This window comes from Bombus bifarius, unplaced genomic scaffold (assembly GCF_011952205.1).
Source record: "Bombus bifarius isolate JDL3187 unplaced genomic scaffold, Bbif_JDL3187 scf7180000008008, whole genome shotgun sequence".
NCBI lineage: Eukaryota > Metazoa > Arthropoda > Insecta > Hymenoptera > Apidae > Bombus > Bombus bifarius.
The window spans coordinates 4011307-4026131 of record NW_022884386.1 but is presented as its reverse complement, the minus strand read 5'-3'; the positions used below and the strand labels follow the sequence as shown (position 1 = coordinate 4026131).

The window sequence follows — 14825 nt, the reverse complement described above, 5'->3', positions numbered from 1 at the left end:
CGTTAATTTTGCAGGCACCTGCGCTTGATTAAGTAACACCGATCGATTTCGTCTCCTTCCAGGGATATCCTTGGACTGATCATAGCGTATATATAATCACCTTCGACTATTTGCAAAACGGTCCATTAAGTATGGCGTCACGTCTGGAATTTACTCGGATGAAACCGCAGCCACCCCTCGAGCGGTAAGCCCGAACGTTATTCTCTTCGCAGACACTTAAGTCATCCGCAATAAAGAATTTTCTCGTTCCAAGGGTACGCCCTCGTAGTTTGTTTCAACCTTTCATCATTGCGATCCGACGTAAGAAGCTTACGTCGACGAGAGGTGAATTGCTACGCGTATGTACTTCTGTCTTGTAACGTATACAATCGTTGCTAGTAATCGTTGCTATGTTAGCATTCGCGGCGCAAACCATTATGTACGAATTAATTACGATGCGAAGCTCGTAATTAATAGAGAATCAATGGAATTAGTTGGTATTGCAGTGGCCATGATAGCTTCGAGTCGATCGAAATGTCAGTTCGAAAGGACATCGAGTCCGAAGCTGGAACGTTGGTTAATCGGCTTGGCTAAGAGCGTCGACACGCCTCGCTTAGGAAGGGAGAACAATGAGAAACGCTATAGGCGACGACGATCCACGATGGTAACCGGAAAGCTTTACGGGATAACCGATTCATTCCGGCGGTCGTTTTCGAAGTTAAAATAATTTGCGACGTAAATGGAAGCGCACGCCCGCGTGGATCATAATGGAATAACGAAGCGCTGTTCTATGATAATGGAGTGTAAGGTAGTAGAAATGGGTAGCGTAGCCGTCGTAACGAGCGGCACACAGTCGTTTAAGCAGCGAGCAAAATAACGCTGGACGCGCAATAACTTTATTCCGCGCAGAAGTATTTCATATTTCCGCCGGTGGATAAGATGAAGCGCGCGCGGACCCGCCACCGTTGCTCTTCTACCTCTTTTTACAGGGCGCCGCGTTAAATTTTCATCCCGCTAAAAGAATTACTCGCGACGAGACGTTGCTCTGTTTCTACTCATCCTTGCGTTTATTAAAATCACAGAAAGACGGTGTAATTACCCCGAGACAGCTTTCTCCGGCTATACAAAAACGGAAACCGAGACAGATTTTTCGTTTCTTCAATTCTACGTATTTCTACGTTTTACCTTTTCTTCGCTCAATATAATATGCAAGTATATACATACATGCATACCAGTTATATACCTACATATATACGTATGTATGTGAACGTATAGATACGTATTTGGCATACAGTAGTTTCGCATGAATCATTCTGGCGGGCGACGCAACGCGCACCGGTAATAGACAATCCCCATTTTTCCGGGCTTTTTCCCAAATTCGTGGCAGACGCGCGCGACGCGAACAACCTAGAATAGGTTGCGTGCTCGCAGCGGGGGTCAAGCGACGACGAGACGCGTCTGACCGTTTTTTCGGCGAGGAAATTTATACACCCGCCGCGAACCGAGGTGGCAGCGCGCGACTGTAATGAGGAAATATCGTTTCACGATATCGATCCACGCGGCGAAAGGTCAACCCTAGAAGGGGTTGCCGGCTGACAAACCCTCCGTCACAGAGGCGCACACGTACACGGGCCGGCGAGCACACGCGCGGCCATGCGCCCCTGCCACCTATCTACATACTTACACGCCGCGCCGCAGCGTATCATACGCTCCGATACGAGCATTGCGTCTCTTACGGATATTTTGATTCTCGTAATGAGACAGCCTCCTGCGAGTGATTAACACGAAAGCTCGCGGTAACAAGTACTCGATCGAAGGACCGTGTTCTACGTGTCACGTTCTTTTTCTTTCTTCCGTCTCTTTCTCCGCCCCTTCTCTCTTTCGTTGTTCGCGCCAGGCGATGCCACCATTTAAATATGAATTAACCGATCGATCGACAACTACGACGCCACGTATATATACGTACTCGGGTTTCGGCTGGAAGAGAATTTCGCGTATACACCGATCGTGGCGCTATAAAAATTCAAGGGGATAGCCCGACGAATGTCTGGAACGTCGGTAGAGTTTTTCATCGAATATTCGACGAAATCCACGATTATACCGTGATACAAGAGCAAAATACGCGGGGCCGCTAGAAAGTTTGCCACGTTCGACCGTTATCGCGCTATTTTCACGTAGAAATGATCTACTCGTTGAAACTGCAAACCGCTCCATCACCGACACTGTCGTCTTCCATCGTATATGCTATATACGAAAGCTTCTCTCTCTTAAGTATCCGACTATCGTTCCCTCCGCGAAATGATCATTCCATCACGGCGCAAATATTGAATTTACATGGTCGTCTCGTTTCTGCATTGCAGATGTATACGCTCTAGGGATGTGAACCGCGGCCTCGTACATATGTACCATATGCATGTACTAGGACACGTAGAGAGAGAGAGAGAGAGAGAGAGATGGATGCGAATACGAAGATAGATGGTAGGGGGTACTGTAGTGGTGTTTACTGCCTCTTTGCGACCAAGTCTCGCGGTCTCGTTGTATCAACTCGTGTCTAATGAAATCTGACTCACGGAACGAATCCCCCTCCCTTGCCCCCACCTTCTGTCTCGCTACGATTTAATTCCGCCCTCGAGTACCATCGCAAACCGACGACCGTTCTTTAAGCAGCCTTGATTACAACGTTAGCAATATTTATCGTCGTATCGCGTAACTTTCCACCCTTTGACAGCGTCTCAGTAACGGCACTGGTTTACGCGTTCATAATTTACATCCACGTGGTTCGCCATCGTATCTGCCCGAATTACGAAGTTGAAGCAATATTTCGACCGTTTCATTCGCCAACATACTTGTAAACCTTTTGTACTTGCCGTTTCTCGTATCAATCATATCAATTAATTAGCAACAGCGGGAACGAGAGAATTAATCAATTGGATTAATAGGTTGTAGTTTAACGAGGGAAGCTGTTTCGTACGCCTAACGATCCAGCTTGCAGGAATCGAGCCAGATATCTAGGTCACCGACAGGTTCCTTTCCTCTCCGTTGAATATTCGAAAATTGCTGCCGCCTCCTATAATTTGGAATATTAAACTCGGAAAACGAGAAGTCTAGCGACGGCTTGAATAACCTCCATTAGTCAGCCATTCTGCCGCGCGACCGTTCCACTTACAACCATGGGAAATCTTCGTATCGATACCGTTATATCTTTCCACGTATGACGCGTATACGCTCGTACACATGCACGTTCCCTTTTATTTGTTTCCTAAATACTACTGGAAAAACAATGAGAAACATCCTCGTCTAGAGAACAGAGAACGGAGTGACGAAGAGGAAGCGAAAGAGAGTCGACGCTACGTTCTCCTGAACGATCGATATCCGCTTCGCGAGTTCACGATCTTAAATCACCGGGCGCAGCTTGAGCCCGGACAAGCAAGGATTCCCTCATTGTGAGGCAGCCAGCGTACTGTCACGGTGCATAACTTCGATATTATATGTGTCCTGGGTGTGCGCGCGGCTTCCCCAGTCTCCTGTAACTCGGTTCGTCCCGTCGAATCACGACGTCCAAGAAAAGGATACGACGCGACCCGACGGTGGAACGGTTAGCGGTCGAAGGATGTTTTCTGGTGCATAAAGGGAACACGTAACGCGCTTAAGCCCCTCAACATACGCGTGGAATGGAGCACGGAATCCGTCTGTCCATTGTCCCGTGTCCCACGGAATGTCTTGTCAGGTGTCTCCTTCCGAACTCGAGAACCCCCTCTCTCCTTCTCTCTCTTTCTCTGTAGGAAACGATTCCACCAGATAAAATAGGGATCATAGTGTCTCCTAAGCTTAATTCTTCTTACTTCGTGATTCACTTACGATGTAAGTGAGCTCACGTTGAAGATAAAACGGGATATCTTTAACTTGTTTGTCAAATCTTACGCTTAACTTCTTCTTTCGTCGCGAAATTGGAAATTAATAGGAACAGATTAATTTCCGCGAGGTCCTGATGCTTGCGAATGATGCTCTTATGGGAAAGATGAGGTCGATTTGTGTAATTTTCTAACTTTTGTGACATTTCGTGGCCATGAAATAGTCGAAGAAGAGAGACTCGAATACGTAAGTCTTCGGAGAATAAGTGAAAAATCCATCTGTATAGCTTTAATCATTGCGTTAGTTTAATTCAATTAATATTAATCTGCGTAACTAATGTTATCAATATCTTTTAAACATTCAAGGAGATGAAAACAACACATATTCAATCCCAAAATCGAATGAGAAAATTGTGAAAGCTTCGATGAATAGATAGAGAAATATAACTTATCAGGTTTTCACCTGTAGTCTTCAAATATTTTTTATAGAAATAAAACATCAGCTGAGAAGATAAAACATCTAACTATTATGTTCAAAAGATTGACGATCTAAAAATGACAAATTAACTCGTCTTTCCTGGGTAATAGGTTAAAGGACTGTTCAAAGTCAGTATGTGTTTTAAAGGATGGTTTGCTTTTTTACTTGCAAAAGTTTGTAACTCGAGCATCTTGTTCCCTGCGTATTTTCTGTTAGCTTGTGTCGCTTTTTCTAACGGAGTTACCACAACGTCGTGAATAGCGTACGTGACATTTACACAAACCGGCCAGCAGCTTCTTTACGGTGCACCTGTATGTTTCCAAGGGTCACAGGGTAATTGTTGAAAGGCCAACTTAAAGCTGTCGATCGCCGACAAAGCGGTGCCGTACACACGACACACCTAGCTTCGTATCTTCCAATGAACCGTGGTATCGAGTTATAAGCTATACCGACGAGCCATGTTAAAAGCTATCGTTAAAAAGGGAATTCGAGCGAGATTCGGTGTACGATGGATCGTCACTGGAACGACGTTATTAGAATGAGAGTGTTGAAAGAAAGAAAAGTCAATAAAAAGAACGCGATCGTTATATCTGAGGAACGCAAACCTTGCCCTATTTCGATCTGAATTGTCTCTCTTAAATGGGAAGGATAGAAATCTAAAAATTACTAATAAGGCCAATATCATAGACATATGGAATCATCGAGTTCGTAATATGAGTTGCAAACGTTAAAGGAATTATAATGACCGCAAATGGAATTCTACAGTTGGAAGAATTAAATACAGCCGCAATTACAACTTATTCCTTTGGCATGATTTTAATTCGTGACACGATTAGATGTCGATTAAAGTCGAACTCGGATGCATAACGGGGCATTTGCTAATTTTAAACATTAGCTTTAATAAAATAACATTATAATTAAGTTAATACACACGGTTAATAAGTATCAACGTCATGTTATAATTACAACATCCATTTACGTCTATACTACGTGTACGTAGTAAAGTGAATGTCCAGTGAATTATGGGTTATGATAGTGTGCAGCATTTCACGCCCTTCTCCTCTGCTCAGCTTTCCCTGCAGGGTGTAGACGCGTTCCGTGTATAACGTGTATGACGTGTTCCGGTATCATCTGTAATAGAAACAGAGTTATCGAAGGCTAAAACTTTCGATGTTTATGGATTCCGTAAAAATAGTAGTTCGCAGCCGAACTGGTATCGGATCTCACCCACGTTAGTACAACAGTCGTCGCTTAAATAAACAACGAAACCGGGCCGCTGCTTGTGAACCGCGTAACAGCCGCGAGCGTCAAGGTACCGCGCTACTTCCGGTGCGGTTGCAGCGCGCGTTACAGACAGTAGAAAATAGTCGAGCGCGATGTTAATTAAAACGAGATCGAACGGAACCAGGGGAACTCCCTGGAGGAGGCCGGCGAACTCTGCAACGCCTGCGTCCTTTTTACGGAATCGAGGGCTTGGCCAGAAACAGCGGAAACCGCAACAGCTCTCGATACCTCGTGCTCGTTCCGAGCTCTATGACTTTGTCGGTCGTTCGAGATTGTGCCTCGAGTTTTCGCGTACGAAGCTCCTGGTTGTATCGGCATTTCTTGTATACGCATCCACACACACACACACACACACACACACACACACACACACACACAAACTTATATATGTATACACTGTTGCACAGAGACGCGTGTCAATTTGGCATTGTGGTGTCCGTATGCAACGGCGGACCACACACAGCCAATGTTGATTGTTGTGTGAGCACACAATGCGTCCCCGTTGTAACAGTCAGCCGCATCTAGCCCGACCAGACTGCGTACGGGCAGGCTTGACAGTTTTCGTTGCACCATGAATACTGATACGGGCAAACATGGTCCGGGAAAACGGTTACGCGATAATAAATCAATTTTCCGGTGACACGTGCGCCTTGGGAGCCGAATTGGAAAAAACAATCGTGGCGCAACGTGGTAACGCACGAAATGACTGGGACCGTTGTAAGAACATCGAGTTCGAAGGGGACCTTTCGTAAAATCCCTGGTCTGACCTAGTTTTATCCTCTATGTGCTTTTTGCTGCATCAGTCAAAAATCTCCCAGTTAATAGATATTTAATCGGGATCCGTCGAACCGATTATAGATTATCGCTGGAAGGAGGAGCCCGGTAGCTCGATAAAAATGATATATTTCAGCCGGTTCTCGAAGCTGAGGGTTTTTCGCGCGTCAGCTGGTCGTTGGCGAGGAACTCCGTTGCTCGTGGAATCCGCCTGAACGGCTATGCTGCAAAGTTAAGAAAGTACTAATGGCTTCGTTAATGCCGTGCAATCGGTCGGAGAACGGAGCTCGAATTTTCAGCTCTTCACCGCAAAAGCGTAATATCTGCCGGTCTGCTTGTAGATGCGATTTTGTGGTCGTAGATGACGCGTTATTTCGAGTTCGATCAAAAATTAGGCGACACTCGGGGGATTGGCCCAGAAACGTTTGACGACGAATAGAGAAAAAGCGAGAGATCACCAAACGGCACGTTGCGATTGTAACGGGCTGTATGGTCGGGTAAATTTATTCATCGGATTATTCAAATTGAAAGCCGTACACGCCAGAGGTATTGCGGTTTCGTAGTTATCGGCGTTTGGCGTGCCAAGGCTGAAGCGAAACTGAAGGGAAAGGTAGCCGAGGATACATCATCGTGGACGACCAACAATTTCATCCCTTTCGAAGAGGATGATGAGTAGCGCGTAGGCGAAATTAAGAGGATCTGGTGTTCGACCCACGCAAACAGGAACATTTTTCGGATTGTCAGTGGAAATGATTGGACTCTTGTAATAAAAAGCAACGAACGGTGAGAACGAGTGTGGTGTATCTCTTTCATAAATGATATAGTTTAGAAGGGGGAATTGTAGCTTGAATTTATGAAGGCTAAAATAAACAAATGGCCAAGTACTTGTCAACTGAATAATGAAAATGAGCGTGATATATCCTTTGTAGAATATAAACTTTAGCGTGAGATATCGTAGTTTAAGTTCGTAATAATCAATAGATAAGATAAGCAAATTGTCAAACAGTTGTACAATTTTGCAATTTAAAATGTGATATCATAGCTGAAATTCGTAAACAACAGTGGTTAAAATAAGCGAATTATCAAATATGTTTCAATTGCTACGGCTATTTCCGTGCATGACATAGTCGCTATTCGTAGCCACTTACTGTTTTAAATTCGTCCAGATTATAGAGTTCAACAACCTGTCGTAATATTAGATTTCTCATATCTTCCCGCCTATTTCTTTTTTTCGTGACACATTTGGTTAAAATAACGTTAACCCGATTTTATTAGAAAATGATCGTACACTGTATTTAATTTACCTCGTGGCAACCGCTGCGATCGCTAGCCGGGGACCCATAGTTTCAGATGAGTTCCAAAACACTAATATCAGTAGCACACGAAGTTCCCAGATGATCAACCATATTGCCGGTAACTGTGACCAAACATGCCTTAACTTTACCGATCAAACGACAATCGTAGTCGTTAGCTGACGATACTTAAAAACGCAACACAACATGTCGCGTTAACAAATTTCGTCCGGTAACAAACTGATCGACAATAACCGTATTCCATTTAGCTAGCTCAGATCAGATTACTATACAAGATAAAAAAAAAAAAAATAAACGAAAATCGGTTACGATTGATCGTATCATCGTTTATAGAGCTATGAAACGAGAGTAGGTGGAGTCAGGCATCGAAATCGACCGCTTTGTGTGTATCGTTTCCAACAGGCTCTGTCGATCCCCACGAATATCGAACAGCAGTCCGATTGCGAAGCGCGTGTACACATCAATCGGACGTTTCCAGAAACGACGACCCGTGGGACTCGTATCTTTGATTCTGGGTCATGCGATGACAAATTGATCAGAGACGCACTGTCTCTGTTCGACGACTCGAGGACGGCTACGACCGTGTTTCCAGTGACCCGGTCGGGTTTGTGCACGACTTCGATTTTCAGCTGTCAAACGCAGTCGCTGTACCGCGTCGCCTGGCTATACGTCGACGTGGATTTTTCCATGCGGAAAAACGCGTCACCATTATCGAGACACGATGAGATTACACAATTTCCGTAGCGAGAATGTCGTTCTTCGGCGTGTTTCACGATGACTACTTGATTACGAACCTCTAGATGAACCTTTTTACAGGGAAATACGAAGGGAAAAAGGGATGGAAAAGTCGCGCGAGACAGGGTAGACTCGTCAAAATTTCGATGACAATGGGCAAGCAACCACGCGACAAACGAGTGCGTTTGTTCAACGGCGAGCGTCATCCCTGCGGCACGCTGATAATTGCCGCGGCATTCAGGTGTAATTGTTCGGATGAACAGCGGCCAATTAATTATCACGAGGCACCGACCGGGCAGCGCCGTTTTATCGGCGGCGCATGATCTACGAATACATGGTGGTTGGCAGGAATATCTATACTCAGGGACGTGTTAGCGTATGTAATAACCAAGTGGTATATACGTGGCTAGGAAAAGCAAGAGACCCGATCGAACACGTGCCCTGCAATCGCACGAAATTTTAACGCGGGTCAACGATATAAAGTAAAGGGGACGTGCAAACGAATTCCATCTCGATAACAAACGGATAGACGCGTGCCGACGCCACTTGGTTCGCCTCGACGATTTACAGTCATCGACGGATTATATTCCGATAAAATTGAAATCCGTACTTGACTTTTATAAACTCCCTCCATGATGTATCATATTATCTTCGTTACGTGTATCGTCGAAACTTTTAATTACCTTACAGGCGACCGTTGCGTAACAGAGTAACGAATGTGTCTCATTTGTTTAATTCCCTTTATCATTATGCCGCATATTTTCCTTGTTTCTCTTACATCTGGCGGGTACGTGCATCGGGAATTTTCGTTAACTATTCGTCGAAACGCTTGTTTACCGAGCTCGGCGCGATTATGCCAAAATTCCCGAACGTATAATGAACGATCGTATCGAAATTCGGGATCGCGGTGGCTGGTATAATGGTTAAAAATCGTTGATTTGCGAACCATCGTTTCGTAGGTTGGGATATCGATGTAACGGAGCGGGATAAAAAGTACTGATCGCTGGACGATAAATATTCTGAAATTTTTGCCTCCGGTCCGATGATTATTTATCACGCCACAGAGGAGATACACCGTTATCCCTGAATTATGATGTCTGACCGGTTGATGTTCGGTTTAGATTGAAATTAATTAAAAGTATTAAACGTGATTATAACGAATGAACAGGTAATCCGTGATCGAGCTTTGTTTTAACAAGCACTTTCGAATCGTTACTTCGTGCTCCGGTTAGAACGGGTTAGTACCGGTTTGAGGAAAAAAAAATCCCGCCGGCAATTAAAATTTGGAAAATGGAACGAAAAATGTTGCACGTTGATAACATTTTGTGTGACGGTGTTTGACGATAACATTGGAAAGACGAACGTTCGAAATGGTAAAACGTGGTATTTCTAAATTAAATATCAGACAACGGTTAACCGACTGTCAGCCGGAATTCAATTTTTATCAATTTTAATATGAACGAAAAATCGAATGATTCTCTGTTATTGTTGTATTCCGTTAATGGACTGTTTCGTAATTCGCCCACAGGCTGATTCGCGACCGACCGTGACGCGATTATTTTCACTGTGAAAATAGGAGGAAAATATCGCGGAATTTATTAAAATCCCACTTTAACCTCAAACTTTTTTACTTTCCGCGGATTGAAACGTAGACTCGGTTATGAGATCGGTATTTCTCTCGCCTTTCTCCTATTTCCTTCTTATTTCTTTAAAACTCCTCGACAAGACTGCGAGAGGTTTCGTTCGGGTAAGGTGACTGTTTCGTGTGATATTTTCATTTCCCACGGCGCTAGACGGGAATAGGTTGGTAAAACGAGAGAAACATCGGCGAACGCGTTAAAGTGGCGCTTATCGATTCAAGCCGCAAAGCCGCAGCCGATCCAGGCATTTGTCAACGACGACAGGAAACGTGGCCCACATAGGACGCGTCGCGTTACCCGGACACATTTCAAAGTTCCGTGGTGCGTACAGAGTCGAGGCAGCTTGCAGGGGCAAACAGCAACGACGAAACCGAGAGGCACAAGCGCAATTATTATTACGTCCATTAGGCTTGTATTCCATTGAAATGGTTCGACTGGTAACGACCAGGCTGAGGTTATTATCCTATTGAGCTCGTAAGCAGTTGAGCCGCACGATGTCGTACGACCGTCTTACGACATCCTCCCCCTGGTCGAGCAAACGGAACATGGCGCGACAAGAAACGTCCGCCTCCTCCTTGCTAACGTCGTCTAACTCGTTCAACGAGAAACACGAACGCGACGTGTAACGAGCGGGGCCGTTTTCTTAAAGGGTGCGAGCACCACGATTCACTGCCGGAACGAAAGCCACGGAGGAAGTTGGTGTGCCCGGACAGGACGGGATAAGGCGGATGGGGATTGCTTTCGTACTCGAAATATCGTGGTTGACAGTGTCTAAAATTTAAAGGTGTATTTTGGTCTGAATTGTTCGCTGAAGACGGGATATCGCTACGTTAAAAACTCGAGAGCGATCATCTTCTCTTCGTTCCGTCTGAAGAACTCGCACGATGAAGATGCAACGTGGTCCGATTCAAGCGTAAGCCAGACGAATAAAAGTTAATTGAGAGGTCGATGAAACGATTAAACGAACGCTTCGTCGGCTGACTGGCGCGTTTCTCGACGTGACCACGTTGAACGTGTTCGCGTCACTCGATAAGGAACAAGGGGGAACACTTCACCGAGGAGAAATTGTCGCGTAAATTGCAACGCGAGAAACGTGTTCACGTATGTTATTAGAGCGCCGAGGCGAACATGTCCGTGGATATATTCGATTCGAGTGATAGAAGATCGAACATCGTCGATCGGCGTGCTTCTTTGGTCGTTGGAGATAGGAAGTACGTACGTCGCGCGGGGCCGTCCCGACCAAGAATTTCAATATCGATCACCGCTCACGCCGAGTCTCGAATAAAATTGTCGCAGCAACAACGATGAAAGTGGAAGAAAGCGAATTGATCGAGTTTTATTAAAGCGTTTCTCAATCGTTTAACGCGTGCTCATCCTCTCGTCTTCCTTCTCCTCGACAACATGCCACCGTTCCCTTTGTCGTCGTAAAACGGCTACCGTAATAATTGCCAGCAACGGGTATATTTTTTTTTTTTCGTTGCATCGACGAAACGGTATTACCGTCGTAAAAGAAGCGGAAGAGAAAAAAAACAGAGAATAGAGGAGGAAGAAGAAGGATATAGTCTCACCTGGTCATAACAGTGGCATCACGTGTACTAACAGCTATATATGCTCTAAAAACGCAATAATAAATTGCTGTACTGGCTATAGTTTTATCGTTTCATTTACGGCGACGACTTCTTGGTCTCCGCTCTTCTAATCCGATGGGACTATAAAGATAAATAAGGACGGTTCGAAGGTAAACGGGCGGAGCAGCGTACGGCCGTCTGCAAGGTCGTTAAACAATCCTCGGCTAGAGGACTAGGCGGTGCGCGAAAGCGAAGAGAAAGAGACAGAAAGAAAAGGGCGGGGTAGGGAGAAAAGTTAAATAACGAACTTAGACGCTTTTTACTTCTTATCGACAACCAACCCTGGAATATCATTGCGATGCCGTAAGTGCGTTATCGCCGCTCCGCTATTAATTCTACCCTTTATTTTCCCCTCTGATCCGTAATTCGACTATCGACTGTTCTGCCCCCGTTGCTCTGCCGGCGGTCCAAGTCATAATTTACGACAGCTCGTTCTCGCGCAATCAACCGTAAAGTTTAACGTGGTAATGTAGTTCCACGCTTACATAAGGCACCTGGGGTGATTTTTACGCGACGAAGAGGGTTCAGTTATAGTATAGTGCGAGGAAAGTATATTGCGTGGATTAGGAACCGGTTGTAATTATTGGAATCGCTTTATTTCTTTTTTCTCTCTTTTTTTCCATCGTGAAGGGTACTTGGAATAAAATTATTTTCTGCAATTCCTTCGGCATCGAATATTTTTCGGCGTGTTGGAAAAACGTTTTAAACTATTAATGATAGAATCGTGTTTTCTCTAAGGCTTTTATAGACAGAATATAACAAATATTAGAATTGGTCTTACTCGGAAGAAATACATTTATAGCTTTGTTAGTAACTTGTTGCGTTGCAGTTTTATCGTTTATTTAATTACTAACTTGTTGAAATACAATATCGCGTTACGTAAAACGAAGGAGTACAGAATTATTTCGTTTCTGCTTTCAGCACGAGAACAAGAGGCGTAGCAAGATCAACGCCATCTATAATCTGGCTATCGTTGCTACTGACGCTAGGAACGAGGGTAACGTCATCAGCGACGAACATAACGAACGTGTCACCATTGGCCTCGACGGTGAAGCCGATCACGACCACGGAAGTAGTTTATCAGCGATTCGCGATTGAACCGATGGATCAGACCGCCGTGATTGGCAGCCGAGTGACGCTTCCTTGCCGGGTCCTCGACCAGAAGGGACCTATTCAATGGACAAAGGACGACTTCGGTCTTGGCGCCGTCAGAAACCTCACGGGATACGAGCGTTACGCCATGATCGGCAGCGACGAAGAGGGTAAGTGAAATTCACTTAACTAACTCGATCCAATATAAAGATCATAGGAGAAAAATGCAATAAGTCACAATTTTTATGTTTTATAGAAGTAGAATTTAAAAATTCAACATGTTGTCTGTTAATTTTACATTACCAATTTTTCTCATTTTATATGGTTTTAATATTAAATGCAATGTGTATTTGACACTTTTTTAGACATTTGAAAGATACTGATTATCATAAGATTATACCACTGATTTCTTATGAAACTTTGTAGATTTATCAGCTATTTTTAAAAAGTTGTATGTTTGGATTTAAGACATCCCTCTCCAACTATGTAAGTATATGAAAATATTCACTTCTTGCCGGCAAATAGCATCAGAATTAGAAAATCAAAACGAACAAACTTATCATGTATTTTCTCTTTGGTCTTCATATACCTATAGAAATTTCTCTGTTCTATTCTTACCTGTATAGCTAAATCTAAGATTAGAATATTATAGTCTAAGCTATATATTACTAGGCCGATATACATATATGCGTGAAAATAAAGCTTGCATGCGGGAATGAGTGGAGCGAGTTTCACGAGAACGCATGTTTGTAAGTTCCCAATCGATTTGCATAATGATTATGGAGTATACGTGATTGGTTATTTCCTGATAGAGCCAGTACAATTATAAATATAGACACGCCTACGGGCCGAAAAAAATCTACGAATAAGATCGTAATGTAATAACTAAACCGCAAATTTTTATGCATTTATTGGAAAATTTAAAGCTGCGAAAATGCACAGAATGCAAGTAATATCGAAAAATACTATATATAATATAGTATTTATATAATACATACAAATATATATAACGTTAATCAATAGCTATTTAAAGTAAAACACTGGTTAGAATATTTAACGAATGAAACTTGAAAATCAATAGTGTTCGAAAAATACAAATTTATATAGATATCCGGGATCTAATAACAATATTATTATCATGTTGTTAGTCATCCTCTTATTTTTCCATACTACACTATGTATATGCGCGTGAAACCTCGCGAACTTTCGTGACGCATACGAGAATTAATGAGGATTGTAATGATGAGAATTAATGAGAAAATTTTTATACGAAGATGACTTCCCGTCGTTCGGTGAAAATTCGGTAGTCGAGATCTCTCCAATGCATATTCTAATTAAAAAGGACAGTCAAATAGTCTGATATCGAGCAAAGCAATTGGCCAAATGCCCTCTGTATCGCCGCTTGTTTTTAATCCGCTACGACTGACTAGAAAATCCATCCTTTCTTCTTTCGTGCAGTCTGTAAAAAGGAAGGGAACGAAGCGTTCCACTTTTCCGATGTGTTTGTTGCGTTTAAATTACACGATGTCCTTAAGGAGAGGCGGTATCTCCGCAGGCATTCGCGAAATTGCTTTCCCCTTTGTTGCACGTAGGAGACGAGGAAGGAACAGCGATATTGGAAAATGCTTATGTGCACGAACAAATTGAAACTCCGTATTTGCAAACAAGCGGGACAAGAAAACGGCCAAGACGTTGTTCTCCCTGTTTCGCTCTCTCCTTTATTTCTTCGGTCGTACAAGAGGAGGCTCTTTTTCGGTTTAAGCTAAACTTACTTCCGCGAGGCCCACGTATTTAAAGTTTCTCCGAAACTAGGAGATTACCGTTTCGTTTGCCTAATTCTGAATTTCACGGCGTTGCGATAACCCCCCCCCCCTCCTCTCTTCCGAAGTCTAAACTCATTCCGGGGATAAAGCTTCGGCTCAGGATAACGACCCACCCTAGCGAACCGCCCGATGAAATTAACCGCAGATTTCGAGGGGAAAGCCAGAGAAGTGTCGATATAATCGAATCGAATACGCGTCCACAGATATGCCGTACGAAGGATAAAAAAT

The 14825-nt window shown here is 43.8% G+C and overlaps 1 protein-coding gene across 5 annotated transcripts in view; it reads left to right on the top strand.

The window, feature by feature from the left end:
* Window positions 1-14825, top strand: part of LOC117206840 (irregular chiasm C-roughest protein-like) — a 154638-nt gene that overhangs the window by 89594 nt on the left and 50219 nt on the right. For 2 of the 5 annotated variants that reach the window (XM_033446556.1, XM_033446555.1), the window contains exon 2: window positions 12604-12944. In XM_033446556.1, the coding sequence (XP_033302447.1) occupies window positions 12604-12944 (341 nt within the window). Of the gene's footprint in view, window positions 1-116; window positions 185-10609; window positions 10968-11622; window positions 11986-12603; window positions 12945-14825 lie in introns of those variants that run through there. The other 3 variants (XM_033446557.1, XM_033446558.1, XM_033446559.1) reach the window with 3 other exon arrangements.